This window comes from Styela clava, chromosome 9 (genome assembly GCF_964204865.1).
Source record: "Styela clava chromosome 9, kaStyClav1.hap1.2, whole genome shotgun sequence".
NCBI lineage: Eukaryota > Metazoa > Chordata > Ascidiacea > Stolidobranchia > Styelidae > Styela > Styela clava.
The window spans coordinates 4,146,239-4,169,152 of record NC_135258.1 but is presented as its reverse complement, the minus strand read 5'-3'; the positions used below and the strand labels follow the sequence as shown (position 1 = coordinate 4,169,152).

The following is a 22,914-nucleotide window of genomic DNA, read 5'->3' as shown; positions in this document are numbered from 1 at the left end:
TGCTATATTGTTGTCAGATTTTATCAAAGCTGTTATTGTTTCTTTGAACAGTTACAAAATTAGTCAGTATTTTGAAAAGTAATCGAATAGCTCGCGGAGCCCCTGGGTTTCTCTCACGGGGCCCTGGGGCTCCGTACGGAGCATTTTGAGAACCTATGGTCTACACTATTAATTTTGTATTGTTCGAGGGCCAAAAATAGGTAAGCAGTGCAATACAAAACAAACCCTTTTACTTATACTACTATACTACATATCTTACTATATCTGCATTTAATGTAAGATTTTACACGGCAGGAATTATATTGTTAGGCCATAACATTGATATTTAGTTTTCAGGCATAGCCAACATGGGCTAAGATTCCTCATTCGATTATTAGTTTTCTATGATGCCTATTTTGTTAGCATATTATCACGGCCGAAAATAAAGAAAGCCATTTAACGATTTAGACTAGCCAAGCACATCATTCAACTTCGATAGACATAACACTAGTAAATTCAGTGGCATTAGTGATGTAACAAAATGACAAGATTTTCTGGGTATTTTTATGACGAAACAACACCAAATAGGATTTTTGTCTTTACCATCTCTGGGTCGTGGGCCTAGGTTTTGGCCATCATGAGCCTCGTATGTATGAATAAATAAATGGTATATATAAACAAATAGGGGGATTCTAACTACAAACATTGATCGCTTTTTGAAATATTGATATTGGATTTGTATTTTTCTGTTTAAATTTATTTTTCACTTTCTCATGTTAACATAAAATAAAAATGTTTATTGGTAATTTAACTTTACCGCTCAAATCATGACGGAACGATGATATAGGATAGGATAGAATTTACATATTTATCCCGGGGGAGAGGAAAGCCGATAAGACGGATTATCCATATGGCGAACCACGGCCTCTCGTCCGGTTACCATTCCAAGTCGGGTATGGGATTAGTTTTACTGTATTGTTTGTTTTTCGGAAGCATGGACTTGGTGGTGGAGGAAGCCGTAACCGACCAGCGGTTACGTGAACCACCCAACGACGGCGAGGAGTCCAGCAATCCTCTCGCACATAACCATCCCTGCATGGGATTCGAACCTGCGAACCCACGCAGAGTAGTTAGAGGTGCGGTGGCGAGCGTATTCCTAACGCTTAGCCCGTTGAGCCACACCGCCGCGGAATGTTTCTATCCCTATGAATATATATAGATTAAATAAAGAAATTGAAGAAACACACAGACTCGTTGTGTTTAAAATATTAAATTTTATAACTTGTGCGGCAAAAAAGCCACATGGTGTGAACTGCGGGTGGGCGGATCCAATTGGGTTCATGGAAAGCCTTGGTGAAGCAACAAAGCATGGAATCGAGGAAAGCGGCGATGAACCACCAGATAAGATCAGATGTACGGAAAGCAGCTTAAGGAGTACAGGTGACTGATTATCTGCTTTAGTCTGAAATATAACATAAATGGGATAAGCAATGAGCATGAATAGAATGTTTGATCTGTTGAACAGTAATCTTATCAGGTTTCAAACATTTTGAATTAAGCGATACCTTGAGATTCATTATCTTTTATCCAAGTATCTACTTCATGATTTTGGAATAAATATGAAACTAGCAATCAAGATCTGTCTTGGTCAATCAAACGAACAAAGCTGTATATACAATATATCCTATATCAAAGCTATACTGGCTCCGAGATATTTCGGACTACCAGTTGGCGTAAGATATTTCAAATTATGAGTATGTTTTCAGTCAGGTTGTATTTGTATATTAATATTTTCAATTCATAACACAAACTCTCTGATGACACATCCTGGTCAAAACGTCTTCGGGCCAAAAAGTCTGTAAATCTTATCAAATATTGCTTGTTTCCTTGGATGTTTTTTTGTTGCTTTCTAGATTCGATTCAACTCTCCGATTCTATTTTGCTGTTTCGAGATAAAAAAATTTCGAACCATGGTGATGTATATGAAGGAGAAATATCGAGTACAACTTATGGAACTCGTCCGATTGCGATAAAATTTGTTCAATACAACAAACAAAGTGTGGAAGAGGCAAAAATTCTTTACCGACTGAACCCTCACACTCATGTAGTCTCTGTGATTCATTCAGATGAATACCAACAAGGTCCAATGAAATATATGTACATTGCAATGGACAAATGTAACCAAGACAACTTGAGAGGTTTTGTGGAAAATCGAAAGAAAGCCGATATCCCATTCGATCCTGAACTTGCACTTAATTTTGCAAAACAGTTATTTGCTGGAATTTTATACATCCATGATAAACTTGTGGTGCACAAAGATCTTAAGGCCGACAATGTATTTTTATCCCTGGATCAAAAAGTTGTCAAAATTGGTGATTTTGGCATAAGTGAAGTCATCGAGTCAAAGACACAAACAGTTTACACCCGAAAAGGTCTCGGTACTGACGGTTACAGACCCCCTGAATCATTTGTGCCTGGATTTCCAACTTCTCAAAAAACAGACATATATTCACTGGCTGTCATTGTTTACTATATATGGAGTGACGGTAAACATCCCTTTGGTGACGAAAGGGATCTATGGAATCATTTCATGAAAATCCATAAAAACCTGGACCTAGATGGACTTTTGGTTCCAGAAGCAGAAGTTGCAAAAGATTTACTGGAATGGATGCTGCAGTTTGTTCCTCGTAAACGTCCAATGATAAACGAGGTTCTCTCTCATAAATACATGGCTCCACCGAATGTAAAAGGTAAAAAGAATTGATTGAAATGTAAATACATGGGTATTTTGATGGTCAACTAGATGTGCTGGGGATCGGGCCATTGACATATACATTGTAATTTAACTGCTATTTCTAATCTGCGCGTCGTGAAGTTTGCTATATTTGTTTTTTCATTTTATTTTAACTTATAGCTGTGGTTCCCAACCTTTTAGTTATATTTTTTTTTCCTGTGTTTGGAAACGTTTTCTTATAGTAAGGGGTTTTAGAGATATTTCCCTATTGCTAACGGAAATTAAACACTCATCAAAGAAAACTTTGTGTTAAGGTTTACTATTCCGAGATCTACAAGAAGAATTTGCACCTGGCAGGTCTCAAACAAGCATCCATGACGAATTTTTGCTTCCACATTTTAAAAATGGAACTTTCAAATCAGATTTGCCAACAAAAAAGAAAACTAAAAGGTTTGTGTATTTATTTTGCTGTATTATTTGATTATTACTCATTTGCAGTCTTCCCTCATAAATGTTCCCAACTTGCTTTTGAAAAAGGATAAGTTATAATTTTTATCACGGGGGAGAGGTAAGTCGATAAACGGCTTAATCATATGGCATACCACTGCCTCTCGTTCAGTCAGCAGTCCATGTGGGGTATGGGATTAGTTAACCATTTATTTGTTTCAGATGCATGGGCTTTATAGTGGAGGAAGCCATGACCGACCGGTGGTAACATGTTACATGACCCCTATACAGCATTGAGAAGTCAGCAATTTGTTCGTTGTACTCGAATGTTCCTATTTACACATTCCAATAAACTTGGTTTTCTAGCTTGCGAATTATCAAACAAGGGTATATATAGGTCGTAGGAAATCGACCCATATTTTGTTTTCGCGGTAGCAAATAGAACCCTCGTCTATTGAGCCAGCCATGTTTTGTAATTGTTTTACAAATTGTGGCTGTCTCACAAATATTTTTCGTGAACAATATATTTTAGATTTACCAAGAATAGTTCCCACTGCAGAAGTATTTTTCGAATGAGGCAATACCAAATCTAAAATAAACATAAATTTAAAATGAGAATCCTGGTCACACTTATCCTTGATTAAGCATGTTGTTATGAATATATATTCTCATTGGTGTATCTAACATGGCTGTTATCATGCAAGGATGGACCATAGTAATAGGTAATAAAACTTATTCGTAACAATCAAATAACTTTTCCTACAAAAACTAATCAATCTAATTTCAGTCATTCTTCACAAGTTGCAACATCATTATCAATGCTTGTTAATAATTTCCACTTTGCAAAATACCTTGAAGCCAAAGAAAGGAATAGAAAGGCAGCTTTGACCTCAAAGAGTAAGAAAGTTGACTTCAACATTCCTTGTATTGAAACATACCAATTTTTTTTTTAAATTTGAATTTAACTCAAAAAACTCTATCGGTTAAGAGTTACATTGTATAATTTGAATAAATTTGAATTCAGTAAAGTTTAATTCATGAATTTGCGTATTACCGTAAATGTTCGTGCACCACCAAAAACAAATCTGTGAAAAAGTGTATTATGTCATTTGGTCTACCGACAGTTAATTAATTGGGTTTGAGCTCATCCTCATAATTAAGTATTGGTTTCAAAGTGCATGCACATATACCGCAATTATTTGATTTGCTCTTTCGATTTGTTTAAATACCTAATACGGATACTACATTTTTAACATAAAACAATGAGTGCATGGCTTTAATTTTCAAAATATAGTGGCATTGCAAACTAAAGGTATTAGTGCTTGGCATTCGTATTTCTTCTATTTTTTCTAAATTTTATGACATATTGTGCCAAACTAAAAGTGTTTTGAACTTTATACTTACCGTGATCTTGCTCAAAATTGTCATTTGACCCACAAGGTTTATTATAATTCAAATTAATTTTTAAAATGTGACATTTCCAGATTGCATACAACTCACTGATGGCATCTTGTGGTATAAAACCAATGTGGTTAATGGGGGTCTAAATTTTACAGTTTACGAAGGTCAACGGAAACTCTCAAATTCAGTGACAGAACCTTTAGCAATATGGGTGTTTTCTTCGTTGACTGAAGGCTTTTTTCACAAACTGGAAGCTTATCAGCAACTTCCACCTCATCCAAACCTAATCTCTGTTATTGCTAGTGGTCGTTTGAGGGGAACAAGTGGACTTTTTGTTGCTACTGAAAGATGCCAGTTGCAAACTCTCGATGATTATTATGAAGAGAGAAAGAAAAAATTTCTTTTGATCCTAGACTTGCTCTTGTACATGCAAAACAGTTAGTTAGTGGTCTACAACATCTGCATAAACATAATACTACTCATGGAATATTAGAAACCGATATTCTGTTTTCACTTGACATGCAAAATGTGAAAATTTGTTTTCAGAATTATTTTTCATTTTCTTTCATATATAATTCCAGCTTTAAAAATGATATTTTATTCTTGGGTCAAACCTTGTTTAAATTGTGGTCTAATAAACTGATTGACCGTGGGCAAATCTTAGATTTTACAGTACCTATGGATCCAAGTGCTTTACTGATTCCTAACCCTGACTTGGCCTTTGATTTGATCACAAGAATGATGCACGATGATGAAGACCAACGACTAACAATTCAGCATGTAGTTGATCATGAATTCTGGAAAAGTATCAACATTTAGTTTTTCTTTTTATTATTTATTTGTCTTGTGCATGTTTTTTTTTTATTTCTACAGCCTAAGTCAAGTTTTTTTTTTTCCAACTAGTAAAAATCAGTTGTATGAAAGTTTAAAAAAAAAACATTTTTTGATCAGAACGATGGGTTTAGCCTTTTTTGTTTAGACTACTTAGCTCATTTTATTAAATATTTACCTAATCATCCAAACCACCCCTTGTACCGGTGGTCTTCCCAACAAACTTATGGCCACCAGATCGACCACTATTGGAGGCTTGAAATCGGTGGTCGCGCACTGGTCGTTCGATAGCAGATTCGTCTTCCGAGAATCGTACTTTGGTGGCTTGTATAACCTTAACCCCTGTTCGTAGAAAGTTAATTTAAGCTGCAGCGTGTAGACAAAAATTTCACATCACATTTCATGATTTTGCCCACCGGCGGTTACCCATTTTCCTTCACCTTTTTAAGGGTGGTGGACATAGCTGAGAAAAAATAGCAATTATTATCAGATTGTTAGAATTGAACTTACACGACTGCAATTTGACGAGGCCCTCAAATACCACAACTCCGACCAGGATTCGACCGTTAAGTCCCGCTATTACTGTTTGAACCAGGTGTTCCCAAACTTTTTCAGCTTGCGGCACACTAACAACGAGATGAAAAAGTCGCGGCACACTCATTACAAATGAAGTTTTATTAAATCCCTTATCCGGAAACATTATGCGTTTCATCTGTAAATAAGAGTTCGTGGTCTCTATCGTTTTTAGCTCTTAATTTTTGTCAGTGCAGAAAACTATATTTGCAGAATCATGAAAATGCAATTGAAAAGTTACATCTATGAAATATATTATATTGTATGTGTACTATATATATTTCCTGATAACGATTAATGAATACTCGCTTTTTGAAATAGATGACAGAAAATCTACTTAGTGTCGAAGTTTAATAAAAAATTTGCAAAATAAAAGTAATTTTAAAATCAAGAATTTCACCTATTTGGTCTTTTTTTGTAAATTTACTATGACGGCATAGAGATGTTTTAGCGTTTGTTTTTGTAAATTTATTTTACAACCATTCAAAGACTTTGATGACGAAAGGAAAGTTTTCGTGAGTATTGGTTTTATATTTTGTCGCGACAGCACCTTCTTGGGTGAGCCACATGCCTAATAAAATTGGCTGAGTATTTGATAACTTAGTTAAACTTTGATCGTAGTAGCAATTAATGATGATGGTGTTTTTGCAACTGAGTGGTATTTCCTATTTCATTAATAAAGTAGAATTGTCTATTTTTACGAAATTTTTTTTATTTAGTTTTTTCGTTACATAAAAAGGTTTTATGAGCCACAGAATTATTTACGCAACGGTAGTGAGCCACGGATGAAAAAGGGATGAGAACCACTGTTCTAAACTGTGTTACCTAGCAGTGGCCGATTGTGCAAGCCCTGATCAAGCGAAATGCGCATTGTATCGCTATAAAAAATGCCGCTCCATTAGGCGGGCTCGTGTTGGATTAGCCAAAGTGAACAAAAGTTGTTTAGACCAGAGATGCCTCCAGGGCGAGCGTTAATTTTTTTTTTGTCCGGGATAAATATTTTTTCCAATATGGAAGAATATAATACCGCTACCAATGTAGACCATAGGTATGACTGAGAGCTGATCGATGCCTAAAATCGGGTGGTGGGGGGAGTCTTTATCGATTACTCCATGTTTCCGAAAACAAATAACTGGTTAAATAATCCCATACCCGACAGGCCGTCTCATCGGCTTTCTCTCCCCGGGATAAACATGCAAATCCTATCCAGACTAGTTGTTACGTGAAGTGGCTATAACAAGGAATTAAGCAATCTACGCGCACCTAAAATTGTATAACTTAATATTTTAACATTTTTCCACAATCCAAGTCGGAGCTATTGCGACGCAAAACGAATTGCGCGGGTTGTTCTGTGTGTGTAAGAGGAATAAAGATTAATAACCTCCTCGGCTCCTAGTGATACTATAAAAAAATATTTATTCAATTTTAGTTCTAATGGTCGTTTAGAACTTTCTTTCCGATAACTCGGTATCTTTCCGGTCCGAATTGGTATTTATCACCGCCATAGTAAATTCATAGCCATAGTAAAAAAATTAGCTTTAAGCGCTAGTTCACGTTGCCCAACGAGAACGTCTTTCACGTAAAAAAAATATAAAATTAAACCAGTACTCACAGGAGCTTGTCCTTCGTTATCAAAGTCTTCAAATTAATGTAAAATCAATTTACAACAACAAACGCTAAAGCTTCTCTATGACGTCATAGTAAATTTACAAAAATGGCTAAATAGGTGAAATTCTGCATTTTAAATTTACTTTTATTTTGCTAATTTGTAATGAAAAGTAAAAATGAAAATGTCAAAGTTTTCTCTGCAAACTGCAACCCTAAAAATGGAAGAAAATGAGATTTTAATTAAACGAGGGCATTATCTGCGAGGTATCATTGGTAAGTACATTCCACAGCAATATTTTTTTTTTTTTTATGAGAAATTGCTCGGAGCTACATTCAGAAGTAAAGGAGACCGAACTAAACAAAAAAATGTTCCGATCTGTTCAAACTATGGTAACTTATATATCATAGACCGCTGTAGTGAGTGTGATGAAAATTAGTCAGTGTTCAGAGACAAGTTCCTACCAAGAGAAATTCAGGCGGAAGTTTTATTTTTTCATTGAACACCGTTTGACTGTTACTGTTATTCAGATAGAGTTATAGTCTTTGCCGATCGGAGTCGACGTATGGGAATAAAGTATTACTCTGGGACCAAAAGTACACACACATTCCATTTTTTATTTCAACAGCCATTATTATACCGGTTTTTCCTTGAATCCTTCGGGCTCGATATTTTATTCAGTATCTTTTTCTATTTCTTTTTCATTCTTAGAAACACTTTTATATAACATTCGTGTTTATATACAGGGGTCCATAAAGTCCCTTTGCAATTTCGATTTTGTTATGAAGTCAGTTCTCAATATACCCTAACCAGGGGTTTATTTAATCAGTGGTTGAAACTGAGCCGGATTCTGAAAAAAATCGAATTATTTTGTTTCTCAACGGCACTAATCCCTTTTTTCCAATTTCGAATGGTTGGCTTTGTATTGTGAAAGATAATCAATATGTCGAGATTTTTCAAGACAATAATAAACTTCAGAATGATCAGTATTGTCATAATAATGATTTGCAAAGACAGACAATAATAATGGGTCGACAGAAAGTTTAGAATTGACTGAGAGTTATTACTTATTACAATCGTAATAAGTGTTCTATTTTAAACAACGGATTCGAGAACTTATACGACAATAATAGCTCCAGAAGTGTGTGTACCAATGTGGAGGTAACCAATTTTGTTTGCCTATTTTACAGCAAGTTGTGTGAAGAGACTGAAACTCATGGACAGGGGGTATATTCACTTGGCTACCACAGAAACTCCCCTAACTCGTAATAGAACTAAAACAAGGAAAATTGGAATAAAATTTTTGCCTTACCCTGCCCTGGTACACATATTACGGGTATACCTAATAATGGTATTATTAAAATATTTATATATCAGGGATACACACGGAAACGTTTATTTAGATTAAATGAGTTCAAAACAATTCATTGTTTCCACCCTGGCACTGCACTTTGTTGCACCAGAAATCAGGCTGCTCCCGAAGGCGGACACCAGAACGTAGTATGCGCACCAGGTTGAAATTAGGCCATAATTTCAGGTAAAATACTACGGGATTCACTTGGCTAGTTCCCGAACTCGTAATAGAATTAAAATAAGCAAAATTGGAATGACATTATGGCCTAACCCTGCCCTGGCACACGTACTACGCTCCGGTGTCCGCCATCTTGGTTCACATATTACGGGAGTTCCGAAATCAGTGGGAGGTGAATTGTCAGAATAACCTCATGATTACTGAGGCTCAAACATGGAACCTGATTTGGACTGATTGACCTTGGTTCGCCAAACAATTATGATAAATTATCAGCTTTCTTCCTTCTCTCAGAAAAATATCAGATTCCTGTCCAATAACAAATAAAGATTCGAATTATGTGATCAAGCTATAAAACAGCTGCTTGCCATAAAATATCGGAACCGGAAAGTCAGTGTTAACATCTTTAGTTAGTCACATTGGGACAGCTGATGTGAGATTTAAAAAAATAAATTTTGCACACAAAATTGGCAAAAGCTTCCATAAGTATCACATAATTATATAAAGTTTGGTTACTGAATTAAAAAGATATGAAAATATTTACACAGATTTGAATGTAAAAATTCTAAAATCACGACAATTTGATGAAGCATGAATGAATCTAAATTTTAGATTGAGTATAAAAAAAATGATGCCCGGGAAAAAGGTTCAAAAGTTAGACAGTGTAAAAATAAATCATCGAAATTCTATAAATTAGGTATTGTGTACTTATTGAAAGGATTAAAAAAAACTTTTTACAAATGTTTAAAACAGTGGTGTGCAACAGGTGGCCCGCGAGCTACAACCTGACACGCCACGCCATTTAGTGTGGCCCCAATCGATACTCAGATATTTTCCCATCAAGCTTTTTTTGCCGTTTTGCCCAGTGCCGGTATAGCTGTATGCTACAGCCCATCATCTTATCCTGCCTTTCCCGCGGCGCTGTGTATATGAAATTATTTTTTTTGTAGGCCAGCTACATGACTGAAGTTGATTATATGGACCACCGACAGAAATGCTGACAAATTTGACAATCAAGATTATCTATATTTATTTCGCAGCCCAAGCAGTGTAAATTGTAGACGGTTGGCATAGACAACCATAATTTATTTAATATATTAGAATGTTGTGTACAAACAACTGAAAAAAATTAAATGTTAATACTTTTCCAGAATTCATGATCAACAACCTGCTGAATTGTTGGTCGTTGGTCTTCATCATTGTGTGTCATTTTTGTGATCAAATCACAGGCCAAGTGAGGGTTAGGAATCAGTAAAGCACTTGGATCCATAGCTACTGTAGAATCTAGGATTAGCCCTTGGTCAATCAGTTTATTAGACCACAATTTATATAAGGTGTTCCCCAAAAAAATAATATCTTTTTGAAAGCTGGGATTATATATGAGAAAAAATGAAAAATATTTATTAAAACAAATTTTTACATTTTGCATATCAAGTGAAAACAAAATGTTGGATTCAAACATTACATGAGAAATATTATGTTTATGCAGATGTTGCAGACCACTAACTAACTGTTTTGCATGTACGAGAGCAAGTCTAGGATCAAAAGAAATTTTGTTTTTCTTTCTCTCTTCATAATAATCATCGAGAGTTTGGAACTGGCATCTTTCAGTAGCAACAAAAAATCCACTTGTTTCTCTCAAACGACCACTAGCAATAATAGAGATTACGTTTGGATGAGGTGGAACTTGCTGAAGAGCTTCTAGTTTGTGAAGATGGACTTCAGTCCACGAAGAATACACCCATATTGCTAAAGGTTCTGTAACTGAATTTGGAAGTTTCCGCTGACCTTCGTAAACTGTGAAACCCAATTCTTTATGAACCACATTGTCTTTATACCACAAGATGTCATCAGTGAGTTGTACGCGATCTGGAAATGTCACATTTAAAAAATTAATTTGAATTAAAAAACAATTTATAATAAACCTTGTGGTCAAATGACATTTTTAAGCAAGATCACGGTAAGTATAAAGTTCGAAACACTTTTAGTTTGGCACAATATGTCATAATATTTAGAAAAAATTGAAGAAATACGAATGCCAAGCACTAATACCTTTAGTTTGCAATGTCACTATATTTTGAAAATTGAAGCCATGCACTCATTGTTTTATGTTAAAAATGTAGTATCCGTATTGGGTTTTCAAATAAATTGAATGAGCGAATCAAATAATTGCGGTGTATGTGCAGGGACGTTGGAACCAATACTCAATTATGAAGATGAGCTCAAACTCAACTAATTAACTGTCGGTAGACGAAATGACATAATACACTTTTTCACAGATTTGTTTTTGATGGTGCACGAACAATTACGGTAATACGCAAATTCATGAATTAAATTTTACGAAATTCAAATTTTTTCGAATTATGCAATGAAACTCTTAACCGATAGATTTTTTTGAGTTAAATTCAAATGCAAAAAATAAAGTTAATATGCTTCAATACAAGGAATGTTGAAATCAACCTTTCTTACTTTTTGAGTTCAGAGCTGCCTTTCTATTCTTTTCTTTGGCTTCAAGATATTTTGCAAAGTGGAAATTATTAACAAGCTTTGATAATGAAGTTGCAACTTGTGAAGAATGACTGAAATTAGATTGATTAGTTTTTGTACGAAAAGGTATTTGATTGTTACGAATAAGTTTTATTATTTATTGGTATGGTCCATCCCTACATGATAACAGCCATGTTAGATACACAAACGAAAATATATATTCATACCAACATGTTTAATCAAGGATAAGTGTGACCAGGATTCTTATTTTGAAATTATGTTTATTTTAGATTTGGTATTGCCTCATTCGAAAATATACTTCTGAAGTGGGAGCTTTTCTTGGTAAATCTAAAATAAATTGTTCACGAAAAATATTTGTGAGACAGCCACAATTTGTGAAACAGTTACAAAACACGACTGGCTCAATAGACAAGGGTTCTATTTGCTACCGCGAAAACAAAATATGGATCGATTTCCTACGACCTATATATACCCTTGTTTGATAATTCGCAAGCTAGAAACCAAGTTTATTGGAATGTGTAAATAGGAACATTCGAGTAGAACGAACAAATTGCTGACTTCTCAATGCTGTATAGGGGTCATGTAACATGCAACCACCGGTCGGTCATGGCTTCCTCCACTATAAAGCCCATGCATCTGAAACAAATAAATGGTTAACGAATCCCATACCCGACATGGACTGCTAACTGAACGAGAGGCAGTGGTATGCCATATGATTAAGCCGTTTATCGATTTACCTCTCCCCCGTGATAAAAATTATAACTCATCCTTTTTAAAAGCAAGTTGGGAACATTTATGAAGGAAGACTGCAAATGAGTAACAATCAAATAATACAGCAAAATATATGCACAAACCTTTTAGTTTTCTTTTTTGTTGGCAAATCTGATTTGAAAGTTCCATTTTTAAAATGTGGAAGCAAAAGTTTGTCTTTGACGCTTGTTTGAGACTTGCCAGGTGCAGATTCTTCCTGTAGATCTCGGAATAGTAAACCTGAACAGCAAGTTTTCTTTGATAAGTGTTTAATTTCAGTTAGCAATAGGGCAATATCTCAAAAAAAAAACTACTATGAGAAAACGTTTCCAAACGGGGAAAAAAAAATAATATAACAAAAAGGTTGGGAACCACAGCTATAAGTTATTGAGGGAAAAATGAAATGAAAAAAAATATAGCAAACTTCACGACGCGAAGCATAGAAATAGCATTTAAATTACAATGTATATGTCAATGGCCCAATCCCCAGCACATCTAGTTGACCAACCATCAAAATACACATGTATCTACATTTCAATCAATTTTTCTCACCTTTTACATTCAGTGGAGCCATATATTTATGAGAGAGAACCTCGTTTATCATTGGACGTTTACGAGGAACAAACTGCAGCATCCATTCCAGTAAATCTTTTGCAACTTCTGCTTCTGGAACCAAAAGTCCATCCAGGTTCAGGTTTTTATGGTTTTTCATGAAATGATTCCATAGATCATTTTCATCGCCAAAGGGATGTTTACCGTCACTCCATACATAGTAAACAATGACAGCCAGTGAATATATGTCTGTTTTTTGGGAAGTTGGAAATCCAGGCACAAATGATTCAGGGGGTCTGTAACCGTCAGTACCGAGACCTTTTCTGGTGTAAACTGTTTGTGTCTTGGACTCGATGACTTCACTTATGCCAAAATCACCAATTTTGACAACTTTTTGATCCGGGGATAAAAATACATTATCAGGCTTGAGGTCTTTGTGCACCACAAGTTTATCATGGATGTATAAAATTCCAGCAAATAACTGTTTTGCAAAATCAAGCGCAAGTTCAGGATCAAATGGGATTTTGGCTTTCTTTCGATTTTCCATAAAACCTCTCAAGTTATCTTGGTTACATTTGTCCATTGCAATGTACATATATTTCATTGGACCTTGTTGGTATTCATCTGAATGAATCACAGAGACTACATGAGTGTGAGGGTTCAGTAAGAGAAGAATTTTTGCCTCTTCCACACTTTGTTTGTTGTATTGGACAAATTTTATTGCAATCGGGCGAGTTCCATAAGTTGCACTCGATATTTGTCTTTCATATACGTCACCATGGTTTGAAATTTTCTTGTTCCGAAACATTAAAATAGATTCGGATAGATTGATCGATTCTGTAAAGTGAGAATAAAAATAGAAAATCAAAATGTTTCAAATTATTCATGATATATATAAAATAAGTTATTGCCAAAAAGGCGAACCAGGTAAAATCTGAGAGATTTAAAATATTTCAGATGCTGGCTGCTCCTTAACCTCATTAACCAAGTAGCTGGAAGCACCCAATACTGATCGAAAGGTTGCTTATTTAAAACCAAACAATACAATTGGAAGAAATTAAAATACAGGACATAAAGGCTCGACGGTGTAGTGCATTGTGCCAAGCGTTAGGAATACGCTCGCCACCGCACCTATGATTACCCTGCGTGGATTCGAATTCCCTGTGGGATAATTATGTACGAGAAGATTGCTGGACTCTTAGCCGCAGTGGGTGATTCACGTAAAGGCTGGTCGGTTACCAGGTTACCGATTCCTCCACCATCAAGTGGCTCAATCATTGGCTACTAATCCCATGCCCATCATGGTCTGGTAACCGGACGAGAGGCTGGTATTGGCCATATGATTGACCCGCCTTATCACTTTTTGTTTCCCACGGATAAATATGTAAATTTTAAACAAACCAACCTTCACCATCTTCGGCTGCAGGTTCTTCGTTTTCCTCCATTTTCAGATTTCTCTTAAGATTTGTTAATTCTACAGTTGGGTCAGTTCATGCCAAGATAAATGGAACCAACCTACTGAATAAAAATACGTTGAATCACGAAATCAAACGAAAACCTAAAACATCATTAGCAGTATTTAAAATTGAGAATTGAATATATATGGTTCATTCCTTAGAATCGGATCGAGATATAGACAGTGTTTTACTGACTCTGACTCAATAGCGTGGAAAATTTCTTGAAGAAAACTTGCGCATCGCGACGACGTCAAAGTTACAAGAGAGATATGGACAATGCTTAAAGATTAATAACGAGATACGATCTAGCGGTGTTTATCCTTCGCTCTGACTACTGGTCCGAGATATGATGAATGCACTTACAAAATCTGCAGCAGATCCAATCTCACTTTTGTGAGATATCGTGTGAAGAAAACTTGCGCATCGCGACGACGTCAAAGTTACAAGAGAGATATGGACAATGCTTAAAGATTAATAACGAGATACGATCTAGCGGTGTTTATCCTTCGCTCTGACTACTGGTCCGAGATATGATGAATGCACTTACAAAATCTGCAGCGGATCCAATCTCACTTTTGTGAGATATCGTGTGCATCTAACAGACAAACGGACGGACAAACAGACAAATACCTTTCAACATACTTACCGATTAAAATCGATAAGTAATAACGGTTGAATTATTAGGAAAAACGCTTCGCCCTCGCTATTGTATGTTTGAATGGATTGTCACTACTTTGAATAAAACTTAGATGCAAAACTTAACTGGTAATTAGACTAACATCATTTAACCAATTGACCATTTCGTATCCAACCGTATATTCTTGCAACGAAACTACTTGTAATTATATGTTCGATATTCTCTCAAAACAAGACCCTATACAAGCAAAACTTTTTACTTTCTATTCTGAAGTAATAGAATGACTTGAACCTTGGCCAAAGGGCGCTCCGGGTGTATTCGTGCCAAGATGACGTAAAACCTGAACAACCCTAACCTGATACACATACTATGTTCAGATTGTGCGCCAACTTGGTAGAAATACTTCGGGAGTACCGGCCAAAGTAAATATATTTATCTTAAGTTATATTAACCGAGGAATAAGTTTTAAATATATGTCAGAGAGTTATGAAACGCCCTATTGGAAATCCTGGGAACTTCCGTAGTAAACCTTAAATCAGATTTATGAGAGTCGGGTGGATAAACTTTCCATCTTACTGCTCCTAAATTTCATTCCAATGCGACTAATTAGCGAGTCTCGATGCCAATGGAAAGACAATCAACTCAAACTCATCGCCAACACTCAGCAAAGCTCTAGTTGCTCGCGTTCGCCAAGCTATGGCCCTGGAGTGACATTTTGTTTTCAACTTGGAAACTATATAATGCAAATAACTAGCTACTCTAGAAATTAGAATACCTATTGGGAATTTTCTGTTGTCATTTGTAAGAGTGTGACACGTTTGACAAAACTCTGCTTGAGAATTTTATTAATTATAGTTATACATGATGTCCATAAGTATTAAAATATTTCAAAGTCTGAAAAGGAATTCATCGATACCATATATTGTTTTTCTGCCGCTACATGTGTATTGATTAAAGTGAAAAATTTAGATAAACACTGATCAAAATAAAACAGACCTCGTTTAGATATATTGAGAAAAACCTCATAATGAAATTAAAGAGGGAATTTTTAGAAACTCTTTACAACAAAACAACAATGCATTTTGGAAAAGACTTGTACACTCTGTTGCTTTTCTGGTGTCTTACTTCTCTAAATTCTACTATTTCCCACTACTTCTGATTGTCATAATAGTAAGCACCGATACGACGCTCGCTATTCCACACTATATTTTAACGACAATACGTTACTGGCTATGAAAGGAATTACGTGCGACCCTAAATACACGACTCTGTAGGTGCCAGCGCTTGAATGAACTATATTGGAAAGGAGGTTGAAACTTTTTTTATTTTTTTATTTTTTTCAAATTGAAAAAAAAAAAAAAGAGGTTGAAACTCGATCGTCTGGTCAGAATTAATTAGTGAATTTACTGTGATTGTCGTGTGATATCGATACCAGGATATCAAGTAATGATTAAGTTCCAGCGAAGGTTTAATGTGATATACAACGATGCTTTGTTTACAGAATTCATACCCTATTCGAGGATAATTTTAGAATTGTTTAAGCCTTTGATTTACCTTGAAAACAAGACCGTATTATCTGATGAAAGAAACTGATGTGTACAAACAATGTTTCAATACGTCGTACCGATTGTTTGTAGAGCGCTATTGTGTATAAAAAATAACACAACGTCATTTTGTTATGGGTATTGTTTTTAGCGAAGATGTAGAACGCTTTATGGGAAAAGTGTAATGCTATGTTACAGCCATCGCTATTTTTACTATTTCCAAGACTATTTATACAATAGTAAGCAGCGATATCACGAGTGTTTACTCCACACTGTGTTTCCTGAGGATGGTTGTTTATGCGTTATGAAAGGAATTACATACAAACCTTAAAACATGGCTCAGCTTTCAAAGCTTGAATAAACCATATCGAAGAGGGGGGTCGTAACTCGACCTTCCGTGCAAAATAAATTGTTAAATTTACTGTGATTGTAGTGTGATATCGATGCCAGGATGCCAAGTAATAGTTATGTTCCAGAAAAGGTTTGATGCGCAGGACAACGATGCCTTATATACAGCATTCATACCCTAATCGAAAATGATTTTTGGGTTGTTTGGCCTTTAAGTTTATTCTGGTACAAGACCACACTATTTGATGACAATTATTGGTCGGTACAAACAATGTTTCAACACCTCGTACCGATCGTTTGTAGAGCGCTATTGTGTATTAAAACAACACGGCGTCCTTTTGTTATGGGTATTGTTTTTTGCGCTCCATGAGAAAAGTATACTGTTATATTAGAGCCCTCCCTATTTTAAATTTACAAGCCCATCTGCCTGTCTTATGTAAGATTTCGTTTTTGTATTAATTTATTGTGAGGCCCCTCTGTATTCTTTCTATACTTTATCATTGCAGATATTTGGTTTTACTATTCGCCATTTTCTATTTTCGAAATGATACGTATACCAGTATAAATGTGGTACATACTACATTTCTCGTGTTTATACTAAACCTATATCTGCTTTGGTACCCCGAAGTATGTGCACCAAGATGGCGCACAACCTGAACATATTATGTGTATTAGGTTAGGGATTTGATAAAATTAAATGAAATCTATTTTGCGGTAAATAAAACAAATGGTTCTCCCTTCATTGGACACTGGGTAATGTTGTTTACATTTCTAACCCTGTAATATCAGCGTACAATATTTAATAAAACTTTTCGGTGACGTCATATACGCCTGCAATATCTTCGGTATAGCTTGAATAATCAACCATCAGGAATATCTTAATTGTTTTTCGAACTTTGACGGAAGTATAGTAAGGCATATGATTGATTTTGTTAAAATAATTTTTCGAAATCGTTGGTTGAGGAAATCTTTTTTTACTACACATATTCATTGCACTTATAGCTTTCTCTGTTCAATTAGATATATTTGGCGAAGAGATGGAAATGGTCAATCTATCTTGTATATTTAATTTCAACTGCTAAGTTTCACCCAAGTTGGTATTGAACAATTCAAATAATGGCGATATCAGATCAGCTTTACTAATTTTTTTTTATAAATAGCGGGATCGTGGAGATGAATCAAGAATATTAAAACAGTTTTACAAGCGGAGTATCCACATTTTTGCTCCGAATAAAGATGTGGAAAAGCAGATATAGGCCTATTTAATTAATATAAACTTAAGAAACAGTACAAGACACTTATAGCAACGCTTCGACTGTAGCCATAGGTGAAATGTAGAACCACATTCATTTCAAGTCTTCTTGCAGCCAAGCAATAGACAAGTGGGCGTGAGCGTGTAAATTAAAAAATAGCGAGGGCTGTAGTATAGCATCACACGTCTTCCATAAAGAGTCATAAAGCGTTCTACATATTCTATTAAAACAACACCCAAGACAAACAAACGCGAGGTTACTTTCTATTTGCATTATTATCTCATTAGCGCTCAACAAACGATCGGTACGAAGCACTGATACGTTGTCTGTATACGCCAGTAATTTCTATCACATAATACGGTCTTGTTGTTTTGAGGTAAATTGAATGCTTAAAAAAGTTTCAAAATTTCCTCAAATAGAATATGATCATTCAAACTAATTCATTTTCATCGGACATACAAAGCAATGCTGCTGGAACTTCACCATCACTTTGGTACCCTGGTAACTATATCACACTACAATCACAGTAAATTAACCAGTAATTTTGACCGAAAGTTTAATCTATAACTTCTCCTCTCCGCTGATGTTTATTCTGAGATACTGGGCTGTGTATTTAGTTTCATACGTAAATTCTACCGTAACGCATAATTACAGTCGTTATGAAACATATTATGGAGTAAACACGCGTAATATCGTTGCTTTCTAGAGTGAAAGTCAAGAGTTAAGGTGAGCAAAATATTTTGCCAAGGATATTTAGAAATCTTTAAAACAGGAAATCGATACAGCGAGGTCTCCTTGAAAACGCATGGCTGCAGGGCTGGGCAGACACGAGTTTATAAACTTTTGATAAGATTTGATCCACCAGATTCGCACAGAATAAGGCATTAGACAAGCAGTCATGGGCGTAAATATGTAGATTAGTTATGCAAGAAGCACTGGCCAATTTTTTTTTCATAACGTCCTTTATATTATAGCTCAGAACAAGGCCGAGCTAAGGCAGCGAAAACAAGAACTCAATGAATCGATAACATTATAAATTAACATAACACTATTGTAAATCAAAAATCAGTTTTGAACCAAAACCTCGTTTTTAAAGGCGGCTGGTCAAATTTAAAATTTTGTTTTGAATTATTTCTTAATAAAATGTTTTTTAATAGTTTGCTTTATCTTGGTTTGAATTAACCAAGCTGTGGGATTAACAAGTTTGAGAGAAATCTGAAAATGAAAGAAAATTAAGAACCCGCGACCCCTGTTAAATCAGCATTGTTATGCAAGCGCGCCTCTTCTCTGATCCTATGTATTCTCTCGAAATAGTGAGATGTATGTTTGGCACTAATTTTAATATTTATGTTTCAAATCAAAAGTCTAAAAAAGTACAATAGATATAGTACTTTGTGTTGAATTGGTGCACTCTTCGCGTCCTTTAAAATTTGTAGTGCGCCCAACACACTCCCCTCCAACCGCGGCCCCAAATTTGAGGAGCCCTGAGTGATATGACGAAAATAGGATCGCAATATTGCTCGTCTCGTTGGTGAAATTGTCTTGGAAATATTCTTTATGAGGTGTTTAGATATTGCTCCGAACAAAGAAGCAGACATGAGTAGAATATGTAGATTTAGCGATGGAATGCGTACTGACCAGTTGCTAACGCACTTTCTTATAGCTCAAAACAAGGCCGACAAAATAGAGCAAGAACATGAACACAGTCAACCGAGTCCATCATGAAATTATATAACACCATCTGAATTTGTAGAAAAAAAGGCAGTTTTTGTACCAAACATAACTTTCCCATATTTCTGAGACGGCTAGTAAAAGTTCAACTGTTTTGACTTATTTCTTAAAAAAAATTGTTTCTAGTAGTTTGGTTTAATTTATTTTGGTCTGAATTGTCAAATCTGAGAAAAATCTGTAAATGGATGAAAATAATGAATCTGAAGATAGTGAAGGTTGGTTTGTATTTTCATTTATTGCTTGCAATTTCCCCGTTTTAAATCGATAATGGGATCTCCCAGCTACTTGATAAGTGAGGTTAAGAAGTAGCCAGCATCTGGCAATATTTTGAATATCTCGAATTTTATCTGATTCGCCTCTTTGGCAATAATTTAATTTATATCCAAAATATTTTAAATCATTTTTATTTTCTATATTTATTCTGACATTTCAGATACGATCAAACTCTCCGATTCTATTTTGCTGTTTCGAGATAAAAAAATTTCGAACCATGGTGACGTTTATGAAGGAAAAATATCGAGTGCAACTTATGGAACTCGTCCGATTGCAATAAAATTTGTTCAATACAACAAACAAAGTGTGGAAGAGGCAAAAATTCTTTACCGACTGAACCCTCACACTCATGTAGTCTCTGTGATTCATTCAGATGAATACCAACAAGGTCCAATGAAATATATGTACATTGCAATGGACAAATGTAACCAAGACAACTTGAGAGGTTTTGTGGAAAATCGAAAGAAAGCCGAAATCCCATTCGATCCTGAACTTGCACTTGATTTTGCAAAACAGTTATTTGCTGGAATTTTATACATTCATGATAAACTTGTGGTACACAAAGATCTTAAGCCTGATAATGTGTTCTTATCCTTGGATCAAGAGGTTGTCAAAATTGGTGATTTTGGCATAAGTGAAGTCATAGAGTCAAAGACTCAAACAATTTACACCAGGAAAGGTCTCGGTACTGACGGTTACAGACCCCCTGAATCATTTGTGCCTGGATTTCCAACTTCTCAAAAAACAGACATATATTCACTGGCTGTCATTGTTTACTATGTATGGAGTGACGGTAAACATCCCTTTGGAGACGAAAGGGATCTATGGAATCATTTAATGAAAAACCATAAAAACCTGGACCTGGGTGGACTTTTAGTTCCAGAAAAAGAAGTTGCAAAAGATTTACTGGAATGGATGCTGCAGTTTGTTCCTCGTAAACGTCCAATGATAAACGAGGTTCTCTCTCATAAGTACATGGCTCCACCGAATGTAAAAGGTAAAAAGAATTGATTGAAATGTAAATACATAGGTATTTTGATGGTTGGTCAACTAGATGTGCTGGGGATCGGGCCATTGACATATACATTGTAATTTAACTGCTATTTCTAATATGCGCGTCGTGAAGTTTGCTATATTTTTTTTTCATTTTATTTTAACTTATAGCTGTGGTTCCCAACCTTTTAGTTATATTTTTTTCCCTGTGTTTGGAAACGTTTTCTTATAGTAAGGGGTTTTAGAGATATTGCCCTATTGCTAACGGAAATTAAACACTCATCAAAGAAAACTTTGTGTTAAGGTTTACTATTCCGAGATCTACAGGAAGAATCTGCACCTGGCGAGTCTCAAACAAGCATCAAAGACAAACTTTTGCTTCCACATTTTAAAAATGGAACTTTCAAATCAGATTTGCCAACAAAAAAGAAAACTAAAAGGTTTGTGTATTTATTTTGCTGTAATATTTGATTATTACTCATTTGCAGTTTTCCTTCATAAATGTTCCCAACTTGCTTTCGCAAAAAGGCTGAGTTATAATTTTTTATCAACGAGGAGAGGTAAGTCGATAAACGGCTTAATCATTTGGCATACCACTGCCTCTCGTTCAGTTAGCAGTCCATGTCGGGTATGGGATTAGTTCACCATTTATTTGTTTCAGATGCATGGGCTTTATAGTGGAGGAAGCCATGACCGACCGGTGGTTACATGTTACATGACCCCTATACAGCATTGAGAAGTCAGCAATTTTGTTCGTTCTACTCGAATGTTCCTATTTACACATTCCAATAAACTTGGTTTCTAGCTTGCGAATTATCAAACAAGGGTATATATAGGTCGTAGGAAATCGACCCATATTTTATTTTCGCGGTAGCAAATAGAACCCTTGTCTATTGAGCCAGCCATGTTTTGTAATTGTTTCACAAATTGTGGCTGTCTCACAAATATTTTTCGTGAACAATATATTATAGATTTCCCAAGAATAGTTCCCACTGCAGAAGTATTTTTTCGAATGAGGCAATACCAAATCTAAAATAAACATAAATTTAAAATGAAAATCCTGGTCACACTTATCCTTGATTAAGCATGTTGTTATGAATATATATTCTCGTTGGCATATGTAACATGGCTGTTATCATGCAAGGATGGACCGTAGCAATAGGTTATTAAAACTTATTAACAATCAAATAACTTTTCCTACAAAAACTAATCAATCTAATTTCAGTCATTCTTCACAAGTTGCAACATCAATATCAAAGCTTGTTAACAATTTCCACTTTGCAAAATATCTTGAAGCCAAAGAAAAAAATAGAAAGGCAGCTCTGAACTCAAAAAGTAAGAAAGGTTTATTTCAACATTCCTTGTATTGAAGCATATTAACTTTTTTTTTGCATTCGAATTTGACTCAAAAAACTCTATCGGTTAAGAGTTTCATTGTATAATTTGAAAAAATTTGAATTCAGTAAAGTTTAATTCATGAATTTGCGTATTACCGTAAATGTTCGTGCACCATCAAAAACAAATCTGTGAAAAAGTGTATTATGTCATTTCGTCTACCGACAGTTAATTAATTGGGTTTGAGCTCATCTTCATAATTAAGTATTGGTTCCAATGTGCCTGCACATACATCGCAATTATTTGATTCGCTCATTCGATTTATTTGAACACCTAATACGGATACTACATTTTTAACATAAAACAACGAGTGCATGGCTTTAATTTTCAAAATATTGTGGCATTGCAAACTAAAGGTATTAGTGCTTGGCATT

At 35.3% G+C, this 22,914-nt stretch overlaps 3 protein-coding genes across 3 annotated transcripts; 2 read left to right on the top strand and 1 right to left on the bottom strand.

The window, feature by feature from the left end:
* Nucleotides 1-1,223: 1,223 nt before the first annotated feature.
* LOC144427233 (serine/threonine-protein kinase Nek5-like) lies at nt 1,224-3,224 on the top strand. Its single transcript, XM_078116106.1, has 4 exons — nt 1,224-1,419; nt 1,893-2,729; nt 3,028-3,163; nt 3,212-3,224. Exons 1-4 carry the CDS (start codon nt 1,320-1,322, stop codon nt 3,222-3,224), a joined length of 1,086 nt encoding a protein of 361 aa, XP_077972232.1. The 5' UTR covers nt 1,224-1,319.
* A 2,067-nt stretch (nt 3,225-5,291) lies between these two features.
* Nucleotides 5,292-14,354, bottom strand: LOC144427212 (serine/threonine-protein kinase Nek5-like). The gene is made up of 6 exons (XM_078116062.1): nt 14,315-14,354; nt 12,910-13,746; nt 12,462-12,597; nt 11,569-11,678; nt 10,611-10,968; nt 5,292-5,358 (listed from the first exon to the last, which is right to left on the bottom strand). The coding sequence occupies exons 1-6, from the start codon at nt 14,352-14,354 to the stop codon at nt 5,292-5,294; spliced, it is 1,548 nt and encodes a 515-aa protein (XP_077972188.1).
* Nucleotides 14,355-19,995: 5,641 nt separating this feature from the next.
* On the top strand, nt 19,996-22,515 carry LOC144427210 (serine/threonine-protein kinase/endoribonuclease IRE1-like). The gene is made up of 4 exons (XM_078116060.1): nt 19,996-20,094; nt 20,313-21,149; nt 21,450-21,585; nt 22,371-22,515. The coding sequence occupies exons 1-4, from the start codon at nt 20,061-20,063 to the stop codon at nt 22,513-22,515; spliced, it is 1,152 nt and encodes a 383-aa protein (XP_077972186.1). The 5' UTR covers nt 19,996-20,060.
* Nucleotides 22,516-22,914: the final 399 nt, after the last annotated feature.